General features: G+C 42.6%; 2 protein-coding genes and 1 long non-coding RNA gene across 4 annotated transcripts in view; 1 reads left to right on the top strand and 2 right to left on the bottom strand.

The window, feature by feature from the left end:
* Positions 1–3,087, bottom strand: part of fam189a2 (family with sequence similarity 189 member A2) — a 43,426-nt gene extending 40,339 nt beyond the window's left edge. Inside the window, exon 1 of one of the 2 annotated variants that reach the window (XM_044195708.1) lies at positions 1,285–3,087. In XM_044195708.1, coding sequence (XP_044051643.1) covers positions 1,285–1,563 — 279 coding nt within the window. In that variant the 5' untranslated portion in view covers positions 1,564–3,087. The remainder of the gene's footprint in view (positions 1–1,284) is intronic. The other variant, XM_044195709.1, reaches the window with a different exon arrangement.
* Positions 3,088–3,767: 680 nt separating this feature from the next.
* Positions 3,768–10,276, bottom strand: LOC122876227. Its single transcript, XM_044196269.1, has 4 exons — positions 10,260–10,276; positions 8,405–8,653; positions 7,787–8,225; positions 3,768–4,598 (listed from the first exon to the last, which is right to left on the bottom strand). Exons 1-4 carry the CDS (start codon positions 10,274–10,276, stop codon positions 4,287–4,289), a joined length of 1,017 nt encoding a protein of 338 aa, XP_044052204.1. The 3' UTR covers positions 3,768–4,286.
* Positions 10,277–16,679: 6,403 nt separating this feature from the next.
* Positions 16,680–17,529, top strand: part of LOC122876209 — a 3,100-nt gene continuing 2,250 nt past the window's right edge. The window contains exon 1 of the long non-coding RNA XR_006378032.1: positions 16,680–17,529. This exon is cut by the window's right edge and continues 1,935 nt beyond it. This is a non-coding gene — a long non-coding RNA (uncharacterized LOC122876209).

Here is a 17,529-nt window from a genome sequence, read left to right on the forward strand (position 1 = left end):
TGCATCTCTCTCTCTGCTACAGCGGTGGATGGCTGCCCACCATTGAGTCTGGTTCTGGTGCTATGTAAATAAAATGGAATTTAATTGACTTAAATCCAAGGATCCTAATACAGGGTGCACAGGTTTTGCTTTCAGTATACCAGCCTTACACGTTTCTGTTAAAAGGACATTAGATCATTTATCCGTATATACAGTCGAGATGTTGGCAATTGCAACAGCACTACTTTTACAGTGGGTAAAAGAGTTACAAATAAAAAAGGTTATTCTTTGTACAGATTTGTGTAATGCCCCTTAACCCTGGTTGCCACCCGCCATAATATACTATAAACAAGAAGAAGAAGAAGGTATACTGGGGAGATACTGTCAATTTTGTTAGCATTGCAATGGGTTGAAGATGTGAGACCTTTGAGAGCAGTAATATGGTCTGATTCCAGCTCATCATTAATAAGCTTGAAACACAGCCATTCAGACAGCAGACCAGATGTTTTAATAGAGATACAACAAACACTATATAGAAATGATGGGGCTGAATATGACATTTGTATCCCAGCACATATTGGAATCAAAGGTATCACAGTATATTATGTAAAATAAGAAAACATAATACAAGAAGATGTGCATTCTGTGATCAAGAAGAAACTGTAGAACATGTTATTATTTACTGTCCAAAATATGATGCTGAGATAAGAGAAGTGACACTGAACCTTAAAGAAATAAAGATGAGGTTTGATTTACATTATCATCTACAAAGAAGTTCTAGAGAGAAGTGTTATCTATTGTTGTTTCAGTAGAACAAATTTGATAAAGAGAATATAACTATGGTGTGTTCTTTTAAAAATTTCTTTTATTTAATAATTAGTGAATGTATAGATAGAATCCCGATCCACATTGCATTCCAGTTTGTGGCGGTGATGCACCATAACGTTGATTGCCTACCGCCATAAAACTTTACGAATAATAATGACAATAATAATAATAATAATATCCGACCTGACAGCAGCTCTCTGTCACCGCCCCCTGCTGCTGCCTGATCTCCACTTTCCAGGCGAGGCGCACTTCATCTCCAACAAGCCTATGGCTACAGCTTGTTTCTGTCGTCATTTCCGTTTTTAAAATGCTAAATCGCGAAATAAGAAAGTCTTTTAATTCACGTCACTGTACTGTAGGTACAGCCTACTGAATGTTTGAACTCGTTTGTTACCTGTGATAATGTTAGAGGCACAATTGTCATAAAACATAAAATGCCATGCACACTGATGATACTGAAGCCTGTGGCTAACTTACCGAGGAGCCTGCCCAGAAGGGACAGGAGTTTCGGATGGGGGGTGAGTTGCTGAGGGACAGAGCTCCAAAGGACAGCGCCACCATGGAGCCGCCGAGCAGCAGCTGCAACAAGCCCAGCGAAAGGAGTGGCCGCCCGGGCAGCAGCAGCCGAGAGCCACCGCTGGCGATCCGGGAAGAGGCGGACAAGCCACGGGGTCGATTTCTGTAAGGCGGATCTGCGAGCTGCGAAGCCCCGGTAACCGGACAGCAAGAGCCCGGCAGCACCACTGGGAGCGACATCTGAGGCTTGAAAGACAGAATGAAAAACAAAGAATCTCTCGGAGCTCTAGTTTATGGAGAGAAGCTGTTCTCACGGATAAAAGGGTGGATCCTCGCTGAGTTCAGTGGAGCTGTCCGGTACCCTTGCCATGATGGTGTCCAGTTTTAAATAACATGCTCGCTGAACGCAGGGCTTGGATTGACTTTCACATATTTTGGCAGCAGGTTGAGTGAAGTCAGGACGGGGGAGGGGCAGAGCAGGCCATGTGTAACATGTAAACAGGACAGGGTGCCTTCTTGAAAGCTTGAAAATATACCTTCCTGAAATTAAATGTAGACTTGAGGCCTTACATAGTAGGCTACTACACAAATATTGCTGCTCTCGTTTTTTTTTCCTTGCAAGGAGGGCTCATTCTGTTTCAGGCCCTTGTACAAACTTGTGAAGGACACCTGCTTGAATAGAAAAATGGGACATGTGCATTTCCCCCCCAATAAAAACATGAAAGTAGCAGAGGACTAACAGCTGGAAACACAACTCACACAACAATGCCTCCGGTAAAGTAGGTGGTGGCAGTATGCAACCTCAAAAGCAATGGCTGCAATCTGCGATAAAAGGGCAAGAAGAAGAAGCAACCCGCAAGGCTGGTAACGATGGAGGAGCCAGAAGGGAAAAGGAGGAGCAGGAGGTCCGATATTAGGACATTTTTTCATTTAATTTCTTTAAGTTTCCCTTTCAACACAAGTGTTACAGTGTTGGGCAATTTCACACTGTTGACATAGAGCATTGATGTACTTTCAGAAGCACAAGAATAAAACAGTTTTGCTCAATCTGGGACCTGGAAGAGTAATCCTTTATGTTCAACAAGTGAGTTCGACTGTCATGGCTTGTGTGAGGATATATAAAAATCATTCCAAAACCCAGACATGTGGGATATGTTTTAAATGTGCAGAAAGTTTTGAACATGAACAGAAATCTTGCTGGAACACATGTGAGCTATTAAAGTCCCGGGGTTTATAAATGAATTTAAATCAATTAATTTATCATTGATGTGAACAGGTGCCACATGCACCTTTTAAAAAAAGTAACTTCCCCAAACAAAAGACACAAGGAAAAGTACATCATGCCTACATGTATGTTGACTCAGCAGGGAGAACATTAAATGAGAAAAGTTGATCTACAGAAGAATAAATATTTAAAAACAATACAGAATTCCTGAGAGCCTTACTGCATTTTATTCCATTATATTTTTAATTGTCACCTGACGCCTGACTTATTTTACATAAATAAAGACATTTCAACTTAAATTGATGCAGAAAAGGCACAAATTGGTGCATAAAAATGAATCATAATGCAGGAAATTAAGTGTTTGACGCTCAAAATTTCCTGGGGGAGAAGCCTGAGACTCAATTCAATTCAATTTTATTTATATAGCGCCAATTCATAACAGGAGTTATCTCATTGCGCTTTTCCTATAGAGCAGGTCTAGACCGTACTCTTTATAATATTACTCACGCTTAATATGTGTCCCCCTCAATGTTTAAATATAACCTACACCCTTGACCACACCCCACCCCCTATATTTTCTTCACATTATTTGGAAATGAATGCAATGTTTACATCATCGGTATGAAAAATTATGCACTCAGGACCCAATCAGGGTGAATTTTACAAATAAAAGTTAAATTAAACCTGTGTCAAAACCTTAATCTAACCAAAACAAACAGAAAGAAAAGGTTTGTGATTTTGTTTAAGTGCCCACAACTTAACTGCCTACAAAACACCCACATTTCCTCCCACTGTTTCACAGTTTTAAAGGCACAAGACAAATGGAAACAAAAATGTTCCAAGATTAGAACCTAGTGATCTCAAATTGATTGACAAACTTTTAAAAACAGGATATAACTTGCCTAACCTCAAGTAAGAATGTGAATATACCAAAGTTACCTGAATGATCTGAACTCATTTGTTATTTAACTGTTCTCTTTTCTTTATCTTTGAAATAGACACCTATGTACCACTGAAAATGTGATAGCATGGGAACCCTTGTCAAAAGCAGAGAAGCTTTAATATACATTTTTATTTGAAGTGATATATATTTTTTCTTTCTATTTCCTTTGTTATTTATTGTTGATATGATATGTCTTGTGAAGCACTTTGGGCTACAAATAACATTATTATTATTATTACATTTTGTTACATTAGGTTTGCTTAGGTTTAGGCACAACTACCCAACTACTTACATATACAGTATTTCAGGTGTTTGGGCTGAACAGTTACATTGTAGAGCTGAATGAAATTGTGCATACTTAAATTGAGGCGGGGTAGGTTGACAACTGAGTTGGCAAGTCCTAGAAGTAGGGAAGCAGACTGGCAGTGCTACTTTGCATTGTAGCTCCATAATTAAGTATTTTGTATACTAGTTTTAAAAAAAACATCATTCCCATTTTAAAAAATAATCAAAGGTTGAAAAACCACCGTGCCCACCATCCACCATGTTAATATACTGTAACTACCTGGGTATGAATCATGTGTAACCTTCACATGTCACTCCTGGACTGTAGTCAAGTCAAGTCAGTTTTATTTATACAGCTCAATATCACAAATCGCAAGTTCCCTCTCTCAGGATGGACAGACAGGAAATGGATGTTGTGTGTACAGAATACAACAGAAAGTCATAGTATATACAATTATGATGACAAAATGTAGATTGTTAAACATAAGTGAAGAGGATGGAGGAGCAGCTTCAGGTGTTGCCCACTAAGTAGGACCTGATCCACACCACCTCCTCTCCACCACAGAGACCTGAGGACAGGACAGGCCACACAGACACAGAAGAGGACAACAGTATTGACACAGGGAGGAGAAACAAACAAACACACAGAGGGAGAGAGAGACATGATGACATGCAAACAAGGGAGAGAAGGGGAGAGGCTGAAACTCCTGGGGGACGAAGATCTCGATCAGTGACTGGAGGAAGCCAGGAGAGAGAGGTCCCAGGATGGCGAATGGTCCAGCACAGAGAAGCCTGAGTGCAAGAGAGGAAAAGGAAGAGAAACTAGGGAGAAAGAATGGGAGAAGGGGAGGAAGGGGGGTCATTCACAGCTTGGCAGCTTTTAGGGCACAGAAACAAAAACAGCAGAGGGTTAGAGAAATGCAGTCGATATCATACAGTTTGCTGTCTGTTAGTTGAATTCTTGTCAGCAGGATAAACGTGGACTATAAGTACTAATGATAACAGATTAATTGAAACTGAGACCGACCCGTTGGAAGTAAAGTGGTACTATGGAAGGATAAGTATTGATTAAAAGTTAAAGGAAAAAGACGAGTTTTCAACTTAGATTTAAAGACCTCAACAGAGTCAGACTGTCTGAGGTCAACAGGGAGGTTATTCCAGAGGGGGCACGATAGGAAAAGGCCCTGCAGTCAGCTGACTTCTTTTTAACTCTGGGGACAGACTGGAGGCCTGTATTCTGAGAGCGGAGAGCACGGGATGGGGTATAAGGTTTAAGGAGATCAGAGAGATAAGGAAGGGCGAGCCCATTTACAATTTAGTAAGTCATCAGAAGCACCTTAAAGTCTGATCTGACATGGATAGGCAGCCAATGAAGGAAAACTAAAATTGGTGAAATATGGTAAAATTTCTAGTCTAGTTAAGATCCTAGCTACAGCATTCTGAACCATTTGAAGCATTTTAGTAGTAGTGTGCGGTAGGCCAGACAACAATATGTTACAATAATCAAGCCTAGATTAAACAAAGGCGAGAATTTTAGCTGAATGTTGTGTAAATGGAAAAAGGCCGTGGTGATGATCGATATCAGAATCAGAAATACTTTATTGATCACCGAGGGGAAACTCTTTCATTACAGTTGTTCACTATCACGTCAATGCACACTTGACAATAGAAGGAATAAAAGTACTAAGCAAATCAAAATATAATATGCTATAATACAGGTAAGATAAATTAAGTACAAAGTGGATATAAGTATAAAAGCTAAAATAAGTGTAAGTACCAAAGTGGATTTAGAGGTTGATAAGTAAAGAGACTGTAGGATCAAACATAACACCAAGACTCTTGTCTGTCAAACTTTGAGAAATGACAGAGTTATCAAAAGTTATTGTTACTTGATCAAACTGGTGTCAAGTGAGGCCAATGACCAGCATCTCAGTGTTATCAGAATTTAAGAGCAGGAAATTATGTGGCCTCCAGGATTTCACAGCAGATAAACAGGCCTCCATATTTCTAATTTGAGCATCATCATCTGCCTGTACAGGCACATACAGATGAGTATCATCAGCGTAGCAGTGGAAATTAATTCCATGACTGAGTATAATTTGGCCAAGAGGTGAAATATAAAGAGAGAAAAGGGCCAAGAACAAAGCCCTGAGGTACTGCATATTTCACATCAGAAAATAATGATGTATTGATATTATTAGGGCTGCCCCCTAATAGTCAACTAAAGTGTTAGATTTCATTAATCGAGTAATCGCTGACAGAGATGTCTGCCTCTCTTGAATATAGTGGAACTATATGGAACTCAGCTTGTGGTGCTCAAAACACCAAAAAAATACATTTGAAAAACTACAGCAATGTCTCTTTCCAGAAATCATTACCCGGTAATCCACAGACCTTGTTGTGAGCAGTTTCATGTAGGAACTACTACTACTCCCTGTTGGATCACAGCAGCCCCCTGGACTCCCTGCTGGATTGCAACCGCCTCCTTCCCCAGTTGGATCGCAGCAGCCAACCGGGGAAGCACATATCCAGCCCCGGGCGGGTCGCCTGAGGTCTACCATTTGGCTCTTGTTCTGCATTTGGGTCCTTAGACTGTGCACTATAACTGCCACAGGAAGTCATTCCTGCCTGTGGCCATTAAACTCTTTAACTCCTCCCTCTAAGTGTCAGTCTATATGACCCTAAGTCACTAAACTGGACATTGGATCATTAACATCACTGCAAAACTTGAAATAATTGTGCAGTATTCTCTGTTTAATTCTCCTGGGCAATATACTCTGTTTTCAGTTTAAAATTCCCTATTTATTGAGATTTATTCATACTGCTATTACTGCTGTGCAATATTCACCATCTCATAATCATCTTAATAAGCTACAGTTAACTTGACAATACTCATTATTGCACTATTACTTATTACTTATATTATTACATTGTATTATACCACACATACTTATCAACCTCTAAATCTACTTTGGCACATGCACTTATTTTAGCTTTTATACTTATATCCACTTTGTACATAATTTATCTTACCTGTATTATAGCATATTATATTTTGATTTGCTTTGTACTTCTATTCCTTCCATTCTCAAGTGTGCATTGACCTCTAAGATCAATTAAGTATTTCTGATTCTAAGGTAAGTGAGAATATGTTTTTTGGTAATTAGCGGACAAATCCTTTAAGTTCAAGGTTCAAGGTCAACACAGGGCTGCAATGAAATTAAAGTTATAGCCCCTATCACGCTACACACAACATAAATACAAATATTTAAAATTAGAATAGAATAAAAATAAAAACAATATACATATATGTACAGTTACTTATATACATATATTATACAAGGTAGTGGTATGGTAAATGTGCAAAACCAGCATAACAGAAAGTTCCATGTCATTTGTTTATGGTGCGGAAGATATGGTGGAGTTGAGGAGTCTCACAGAGGGAGGGAAGAAGCTTGTGGGAGAAATTTTGGGGTGTAATAGAAATTATGGCACTTTTACTAAAGTATGGTTTCACAAAGGAGGCCTCAGGATTTGTGATTATGTTGTTTTGGGTTATGGGGCACTAGATGTTCCTAACATATGATAGAAATGTCCCAGAAGTCTCTGTTCTTTTAATACTGATAACTTGGGATGGAGACAGTCTCTTTCTTTGTCTCATCTATAGATAATGTAACCTGTAAACCACCACCCACTGTTCTGGTATAAGAAGTGTACCTTTTGGATGCAAAGTTAAGTATTGTGTAGGCTGTCCCCTGTGTACACGCTGCGCAGGCAATTCAACTCACTGATATCACTGATGCTCAGTAGATCAATGATCTTGTGAGCGGTTTTAATCACCCACTGCAGAGCCCTCCGGTCCTGGGCCATGCACATCCCATGCCAGTTTGTAATATTTCAAGTCAGGATGCTTTCTATTGCTCCTCTGTAAAAGTTAACAAGAACTTGGTATGGAATTTTGCCTTCTTAAGTTTCCTTAAGAAATACAGCCATTTCTGAGCTTGCTTTACCAGGTTGGAGATGTGTGATGTCCATGACAGGTTCTCTGTGATGCTGATTCTTGCAGGAACTGGAGGCCACTGGGCTGCCGACTTGGAACCAGGCCGGACTGCTGACGGCTCAGGGGCACTGGGCAGCGGTGCAGATGAGCAGCTGGGCAGTGGTGCAGATGAGCATCGGTGGGAGCCATGCTTCCTCCTGGGGGGTTTCCCAGAAGATGCCAAGACAGCAATGGACTGAGGTACCACCTGGTTTGCAGGCTGAGATGCTGACTGGAGACTAGCATGCAGGAGGTAAGCATGCAGGGATATTAGCTGGGGACCAGCAGGCTGGGGTGCAGGCTGATGACTGACAGGACGGGTTGCAGGCAGATGACTGGCAGACCAGGTGCAGTCTGATGACTGTGAGGACCACCAAGAGCCAGGCAGGTGCCGAGGAATGGGTTTGGAGCTGGGACCAGTTCAGGACAGGCAGATTGCAGGCTCACGTAACCGAGCCTGACTGATAAAGGGCTAGTAGACAAGGAGTCAGGCTGGTTTCTAGCAGGCCGAGAGTCAGGCTGGTTTCTAGCAAGCCGAGAGTCAGGCTGGTTGCTAGCAAGCCGGGAGTCAGGCTGGTTGCTAGCAGACCGGGAATCATGCTGAGGATGGGGAGCAGTCAAAAAGTCCTTGGTCCACTCAGGAACAGAGTCCCCCAGCCAGGGCTTGGAGGACACAGCAAAAAGTGCACCAGCTATGGCTGTCTGCTTGGACTGTTCACTGCTGGCTGTCCTCCAACACTCCCGCAAGCTCCAAAGGTCCAAGACCAGTTCGTCCAGCTCGTCATGGTGTCTGCTGGGTCCATATTTATGGTCGGGTCGTTCTGATATAGTGTACAGTCTAAGGACCCAAATGCAGAACAAAAGGAAGTGGTATGTGGATGAGGTAGCATCCGTTTTTATTATAAACTGCAAGCAAACACTGGGGGATCTGAGCTCTTCCAGAGTGGTGAGGCTCCGAGGACGGAAACAGGGAAGTGAAGGTTCTGGCTTGGCTGGAGTAGCGTGGCAGGCAGAACAGGACGGCAGCTGGCTTGTGTAGCGTGGCAGACAGCGGTCAAAACAGAGAGCAAATCCAAAGGCAAATGCATCCGACAGGGAGCAGGCAAAATACCAAAGTCCACAATCCAGGCATGGTCCAAGAAAACAAGGAGTCCGTCCGACAAAATTTACAGGGAACAAAATCCAGGATGGGCAACAACCCAACAATGAACAAAGGAAAAACCCCGGACTAAATACACTGAGGTAAGGGAGACAATGAGACACAACAACAATCAAGTTAGGGCCGACATTCAAAACTGGAGGGACAGAAAACAAAGACAGGAAGTAAACCCACAAGACACACAAGGAGAGGAGCACGCTACAAAACAAAACAGGAAACAGGACAATACCTCAAACTATGACAGTGGCGCTCTGTGGTGCTTTTTGGGGGGATGAGTCTTTCGCTGAAGGTACTCATTTGTTTGACCAGCACATCATGGAGTGGGTGGGAGACACTGTCCAAGATGGCATGTAGTTTGGCCAGCATCCTCCTCTCTGACACCACCGACAGAGAGTCCAACTCCAAAACCACAATGTCACTGGCCTTACGGATCAGTTTGTTGAGTCTGTTAGCGTCTGCTACCCTCAACCTGCTGCCCCAGCATGGAACAGCATACAGGATAGCACTGGCCACCACAGACTCATAAAACATCCTCAGCATTGTCCGGCAGATTTTGATGGACCTTAGCCTCCTCAGAAAATAGAGGTGGCTCTGGCCCTTGCTGTAAAGCACTTGGGTGTTCTTAGCCCAGTCCAGTTTATTGTCCATGTGTACTCACAGGTACTTGTAATCCTCTACAATATCCACACTGACCCCCTGATGGAAACCGGGGTCACTGGTGCCTTGGCCCTTTGTAGGTCTACAACCAGCTCCTTAGACTTTGTCGCATTGAGCTGCCGATGGTCCTGCTCACACCATGAGACAAAGTTCCCCACCACAGCCCTGTCTCATCACCACTGCTGATACATCCCACCACAGCAGAGTCATCAGAAAACTTCTGAAGGTGGCAGGACTCTGTGTGTTAGCTGAAGTCTGTGGTGTAGATGGTAAAGAGGATGGGAAAGAGGACAGTCCCCTGAGGGGCCCCAGTGTTACTGACCACGCTGTCCGACACACAGTGCTGCAGATGCACGTGCTGTGGTCTGCCAGTCAGGCAGTCAACAATCCAGGACACAAGGGGGACATCCACCTGCATCGCTGCCAGCTTCTCACCCAGCAGGGCTGGCCGGAATGGTGTTGAAAGCACTGGAGAAGTCAAAAAACATGATCCTCACCGTGCTTGCTGGCTTGTCCAGGTGGGTGTGGATGCGGTTCAGCAGGAAGATGATGGCATCCTCAACTCCCAGCCAGGGCTAGTAGGCGTGTGAAGGACTCCACATAGCTGGGGGGCACAGGCTTTTAGCACCCCGGGACAAACGCCATCAGGGCCTGAAGCCTTGTTTGAGTGGAGTTTCATCAGCTGTCCTCTCACCTGGTCAGCAGTCAGGCACACAGCAGAGGTTACAGGCAGGGGAGGGGGTGGGGGGTCTTTAGTCTGGAGAGGGCTGTTAGCTTGAAATCCAGTTGAGAGGGGAGTAGGACTTGCCCAGGAAGATGGAGGAGGAGGGAGCAGTGGACTCAGAAGAGTCTGAGGGCCGACAGCAGCTGAGTTAGAGGGGGAATGAGCAGGAGCCGGTTTGTCGAATCTCTTAAAGAACAGATTAAGTTTGTTGGCCTTGTCCAAGCTGTCTGCATCCTTAGAGTAGTTATGTAGTTGAAGCGCTTTGAGTAGTCAGAAAGATTAGAAAGGCACTATATAAGTACAGTCTATTTACCATTTCAGAATCAGAATCAGAATCAGAAATACTTTATTGATCCCCGTAGGGAAACTCTTTGTTACAGTAGCTCGCCTTTACGTCAGTGCACACAGGAGAAAACGATATTATACACTATAAACAGGTCAGAAATAAATAAATTAAGTAACATGTTGGTATAAGTATAAGATAAACTAAGTGTCGAGTACCAAGTGGGTTTACTGGTAGATGGTGAAGTACAGTATAAATACAATGTCACTAATTATGTAATAAATAATAGTAAAAGCGGAGGTGCATGTACTGTCGAGAGTAATTGAGGTATATCCGTAACAATAAATAAGAAAAACTAACAAGGGAAAACTAATATTGCACTTGAGGAGTAAACAGAATATTGCACAATATTTACCATTTACCTTAACATTAGCATACAGCAGGTCCAGTGTCCTCTCCTCTCTAGTAGGACAACTCACATACTGGGTGAGATTAATATGAGTGCACTTGGGTGTTGAGTCTGGAGTTGTGCTATGGCGGTGTAAATGGCGTTGCACGCCGATGCCAGGTTAGCAGAGGGGGGGGTGTAAACAGCCACAACAATGGCATGCGAGAAATCATGTGGCAGATAATATGGCCGGAGTCCCACAGCTAACAGTTCAATGTCTGGGCTACAGATGCTCTGCTTGATAGTAACGTGAGTGTAGCACATCAAACTACACTCACTGACTCCGGGCTAACGCCGTTAGCTCATCCACTTTATTCGCCAGTGATACCTGTAATGGTATCAAGCCAAGATAGTTTTGGTTTAGTTTACCCAGGTTTTGGAATATTCGTCTGAGATTTATGACCCCACCCCATTATAATGGAGTGGAATGGAATTGAGTTTGTGCTACCAACAGTACTGAAAAATGGCATTTAAAAAATTCTACAGCAACACTCTTATTCGGAAACAGTGTAACCTTTACTCTGGATAATCCACGCAATACATTGTCAATGGTTCAGGATAATTTCTTTGGTAGAAAGTAGTTCCAATGAAAACTGTTGACAGTGAGAAGACACATTGCTGCAGATTTTTTATATATGTAATACAGACAATTCATATATAATTTAAATATATATGTATGGAGAGAAGTGAGAAAAATTCCCAAATTAAATCAATATTTCAGAGAATTTGATCACCACCGTTCTGTGTGCAGTGAAAAACAATGCACTTCAGCCTTAGATAGAAAAATATCCTAATTCTTCCACATTTGAATGTGAAACTGAATGTTTGTTAGGAGACTGCATTCCCACAATCCTGACAGCCATTGAACGCAGCATTGGCCAGTCTGACCTGTGACCAGGATGCCACCAGGTCAATAAAAAGGTCAGCAATCATTTGTTCTGTCTCTCTTTCTCCTGGAATTTTCACTGCGGCATACAGCCCTGTCTGTCTCCCTTTCAGTGCGGCATGCTCACCAGCAGACACCCAACTGAACTCTCTCCTCCTGGATTTGCCGTGTAATCTTCTCAGAGCAGAAACAGGCAGCAGAACCGAAGTCTTTGATCTTACTGCAGAGACGCGAAAACCTTATAGATTTCTACAACAAAGTTTAGCACCAATGGCTGCCACACACAAAGCTGCCAGCTAACTTCACAAGCAAACAAAAGCATGAAGCAAGTTAACGCCTGCACAGCAAAAGACGCTTCCACAGTGGAACCGCAATTCTTCCCAGCTTGGCTCCTCTACAACAGACTGACTGCCAGCTAACAGCAGCACCAAAGCCACCTCTCTTTCCCTCCCACGGACAGTTAACTTAACAACTGGGCATAGCATAGAGTAACACTGTACTTGACTAAGCACAGGACTGTTTAATAAATGATGTACATGTACTGATGTGTTTTTCTGAGGTTTTGTTGTTGTGATGTGTTTATATAATAATAATAAAACTTTATTTATAGAGCACTTAGACAAGTACAAAGTGCTTTACAGAGAGAGAAATAAAATACCACAGTGAATCGTAGAAAAGGTTTCAGTCGAAGTCATCTGGACACTGTTTTCAGAATCAAGATGTTTCCGCTCCCATCCGGAAGTCATTCTCAATTGTGAAAAAATGGAACGGGAACTCAGAAATTTGGGGTGGGCACTTCTTGGGCTCTATGTTGTAATGTCCGGATTACACCCAGTTTGTGCTGTAACTCACACCATCCATTACAGCACAAGCTGGGTGTAATCTGGACATTACAACATAGAGCCCAAGAAGTGCCCACCGGCACAGAGGGTAAGAAGAAAGAGGAAAGGCATGTCCAGAGTACACTCTCAGCCTGTGGTTATCCTACTTGGGGAACAGAACCAAGAAGGAACGATGTCTCCATTCCTTATGTATCTGGACTGTCTGAAAAACTACAAAGGATCTTTAGACAGCACGATGTTCCTGTTTTCTTTAAACCAGGCAACACTTTAAGACAGAAACTCGTTCACCCTAAGGACAAGATGCCCACACAAAAACAGAGCAATGTAGTTTAATCCATTCAATGCAGTGAGGAAAACTGCAAAGAACGGTACATAGGTGAGACTAAACAGCCACTTCACAAAAGACTTTATCAGCACAGACGACACGCTAACTCAGGATTGCAGAGCGCCGTGCATTTGCATCTAAAAGCTACAAACCGCACATTTGAAGACAGCGAGGTGAAGATTCTAAGTAGAGGGAAGAGTTGGTTTGAAAGGGGTGTCAAGGAAACCATTTTTGTGAAAAAAGAAAACCCCTCTTTGAACAGGAATGGTGGTCTGAGATTCAATCTGCCCAAAGTCTACCACAGTGTATTATCACCTTGGTCACGCCAATCATATACCAATCAGATACTTAACAGTGATGAGGGAGGTGCAGCCAGAAAACAATAGGCCTGATTACTGATTACTGGGCCATCTTGGAAAAAATTAGGTCAGTTTCAGGTGAAACTAGCTAATCAACAGATACTCAGGTAGACTCCTTCCTGAGGGCAGGGCTTATGTAACACAGAGTAGCTTAAATTTCTGAGTTCCCGTTCCATTTTTTCACAGTTGAGAATGACTTCTGGATGGGAGCCGAAACGTCTTGATTATGAAAACAGTGTCCAGATGACTACGACTGAAACCTTTTCTATGATAGAACACTCCTGGAAGAATGAGGGACTACACCGTCTACCACATTGAATGATAAAATACATAAAAAAACAACAAAATAAACAGACAGCTCAGGTAAAATCAGGACATGCTTTCCGATAAAAAAGCATTTTGAGAAGAGACTTAAAAGAAGACACTGACTCAGACAACCTAATTTCTTCGGGCAAGTTGTTCCAGAGCCTTGGGGCCCTGATGGCAAAAGCTCTGTCTACCTTAGTTTTCATCCTGGACTCAGGAACAGAAAAGAAGGCCCCTGCCCGAAGATCTCAAACTAAGCAAAGGTTCATAAGGGATTAAAAGGTCTAAAATGAAGGAACCATGGATTGGAGCCAGGCCATGAAGAGCCTTAAAAGTAATCAATAAGATCATAAAATCAATCCTAAAAAACTGGGAGGCAATGGAAAGAGGTTAAAACAGGTGTGATGTGATCATACCTCTTGGTCCTGGTTAAAAGCTGAGCAGCTGAGTTCTGTACAGTCTGCAGTTGTTTCAAAGTGTTTTGATTAGGACAAGTGAACAGACTGTTACAATAATCAAGGCGAGAGGAGATAAAAGCATGTACAACAATTTCTGCATTACTAGAATTTAAAATAGATCGGATTTTTGCAATATTTCTGAGGTGATAAAAACATCATTGGACACGCTTAGTGATATGTTGCTCAAAACATAAGTTGCTATCAAAGAGGACACCAAGCACTCTTGCCACAGGTTTGATATGTTGCGACAGGTAATCAGTAGGCAGTATTTGTTTAGTGGTATGTTGGGGCCCAATAACAAGGATTTCAAGAAAATTTATCGACATCCAATTTTTTATGTCAGACAGGCAGGTCAGTGGGCTTGACAGGGAGATACAACTGTGTGTCATCCGCATAACAATGAAAATAAATCCCATGTCTGCGGATGACATCACACAAGGGGAACATATATAAGGAGAACAGAAGTATTGGTCCCAGAATTGAACCTTGAGGCACACCATAGTTGATATGGGAAAAGGATGACGTGAAGAATTTCCTATTGGACAAATAAGATGAGAACCAGTTTTGTGCAGTGCCAGATATGCCCACCCAGTACATCAGTCTATCTAGCAGAATGCCATGATCAATAGTGTCAAAGGCAGCACTTAAGGACAACAGCACAAGAATTTAACACATGCCTGCGTTGGCATTCATTAAAAGGTCATTAGTGACTTTGAGAAAGGCTGTCTCAGTGCTATGGTACTGATGAAAGCCAGATTGGAACTTTTCAAAGGTATTATTGTTTTCCACAGCAGCAAGAAGCTGCTTAGAATTTTTTTTTGAGAACCTTGGAAATAAAATGCAGTTTGGAGATTGGACGATAATTTTATAATAATAATAATAAATATAATAAAACTTTATTTATAGAGCACTTATCAAAACAAAGTACAAAGTGCTTTAGTTATCCAGGAGGGTGGGATCAAGCCCAGGTTTTTTTTTTTTAGGACTGGTTGGACACAAGCAGTTTTAAAGTAATCTGGGATGCAGCCAGTAGACAGCAAGCTGTTCAAAATAGTTAACAAATGGGACGCAATACAATCCATAACTTCCAATAAGAACCTAGTTGGGATTTTGTCCAGAGGGCTGGAAGATACTCTCATAAGAGACATGATGTCTGTGAGTTCAAGCAGAGTAACAGCAGAAAAATTGCTCAAGAATCCCTGAGCGGGTGATCCACATCTAAAAAGGCAGGATTAGGGGTAATACCAGATCTTATTAACTCCATCTTTCCAGCAAAGTACAAAAGAAACTTTTCACAATCAGCATCACAATCAGCAGGGGCACAAAAAGAAGCTGGGTTAGCTAACTGATCCACAGTCTTAAATAGGAATCTGGGGTTGTGCTGATGGGCAGAAATAAGTGCAGAGAAATTAAGTGTTCTTGCATCCTTCACCATCCTATTATAAAGGAGTAATAACTCTTTCATAGCCACAAAGTGGACCTGGAGACCTGATTTCTTCTATCTGCGTTCCTTTTACAGCTTTGAATACTGTCATTTAACCACAGCTGTTTTCTAGTCTTTGAGTTTGGTCTATTTTTCAGAGGAGCTATGAGATCTAAGGTTGAAGAACACAGGTAGATAAAAGAATCAACCAAATTGTTGGTGTTGGAGGAGTCAGGAAACACATTGCCAGGAGAATTCAACAGTGTACAGAATTTTGAGGCACTATGCTCATTAAGGGCATGTGTGTACTTAGAGCGGGATAAGACAGTACTAGCAGCCTGTAATTCACAGTTAAATACAATGCATAGGTTATCAGATACAAACATGTCCCTGATATCCACAGATGGTATTCTTAGACCCAGACTAAAGAAGAAGACACATGTTGTTGAAAGTTAAAAGACTTAGTGATATTTTAAAAATCAGCAGCAAGGGCATTAGAAGAACTCATCAACATGAATATTAAAATCAACACAAAGAACAATTCTATCATAATTTAAAACAAGACTGGTTTAGGGTGGCGATAAATAATAGCAAATATGACCGGGAGGTCATTAAACATGAGCACTTCAAAGGAGGAAAAATCATGCAAGCTATGAGGTTACATTTTAAATACTTCCTATAGATAGTAACAAGGCCACCACCTTGACCACAATTCCTAGGGCGGATAAGCAGTCATAATCTGGAGGGCACAATTCAGCAAGCTGACTGTCATCACCAGGACGTAACCAGGATTCTGTTAAAAACATGAAATCTAAATCATGATAAAATCATTTAAAATAAATGTTTTGTTAGAGAGTGATCTTACATTGAGAAGAACCATCTTAAAAAGTCTGTCCTGGATCTTTATTAAATTATTATTATTGCTGTGTCGGCTGTGTCTGTTTCGTATTAAGGACCTTTGCAAAATTACCACAGGAATTTTAAAAGTAGCGCTAGAGGGCTCAAAATAGCAGCACTATGATCAGTCCACAAGGGGGATTTAGTGACAGCAGAGGGTGCGTGGCTGTATATCAGCGTAGTTGGGGGGATGAGAGGAGGCAGAGTCGATCATCGTGGAGACTGCCAAGTTCCATCAGCCGTCCGTGGGGTAGTCGTGGCCGGGGACTGCTGCGGCGAGGGGGCGGCATCCTTCTTAGCAGAGGGGTTCTCAGCTGTCTCTGGACGAATGAGGCCTCCAGAGCTTCTCCTGATCACGGCCTCTTTTCAGTAACTTGCGGCGAGAGGAGGAGGAAGACTTGACCGCTGAAAAATGGGAGTCCTGCATATCCAGGATGGCAAACCTGTTGGCCAGCGGGAGATCCCGATGTGAAGGAGGGGGAGGTAGGCGCTTTGCACCATGTCTGTCCTTGCAGGCTACAGTCCAGTGCTCCAGTTGATGTTGAGTCGAACTCACCGGAACCTTCTCACCACCCCCGCCGACGAGTGACCGTGCATCTACTGGGGTTCGGTAAAGAGTGCACCCATGATGAGCCACAGATCTTCAGGCTTAGCTGAAATGGCTTCATGCCCCGGGACGCCAGTAATGATGGAGCTGAGCCACAAAAGAGTGGGATCATTGTCCAGTACTGGAGTGGAGCAGTCGGGATGAGATGGGGATAGTTGCATTCTGGTTGCTGCAGCCAGAAGAGCTGAGGACTGTAAGGTGTTTTGCCTGGGCCGAGGCGACAGTGGAGAACTCCAGGATGAGCTTGTCTTTTTCTCTGAGATTGGCTTCCAGACAAGCAATAATTTTCTTCAGCTTTGAGATGGTAAGGTGGCAAGATCCACACTCAGCCATCACACTT

This window comes from Siniperca chuatsi, linkage group LG5 (assembly GCF_020085105.1).
Source record: "Siniperca chuatsi isolate FFG_IHB_CAS linkage group LG5, ASM2008510v1, whole genome shotgun sequence".
Classification (NCBI taxonomy): Eukaryota; Metazoa; Chordata; class Actinopteri; order Centrarchiformes; family Sinipercidae; genus Siniperca; species Siniperca chuatsi.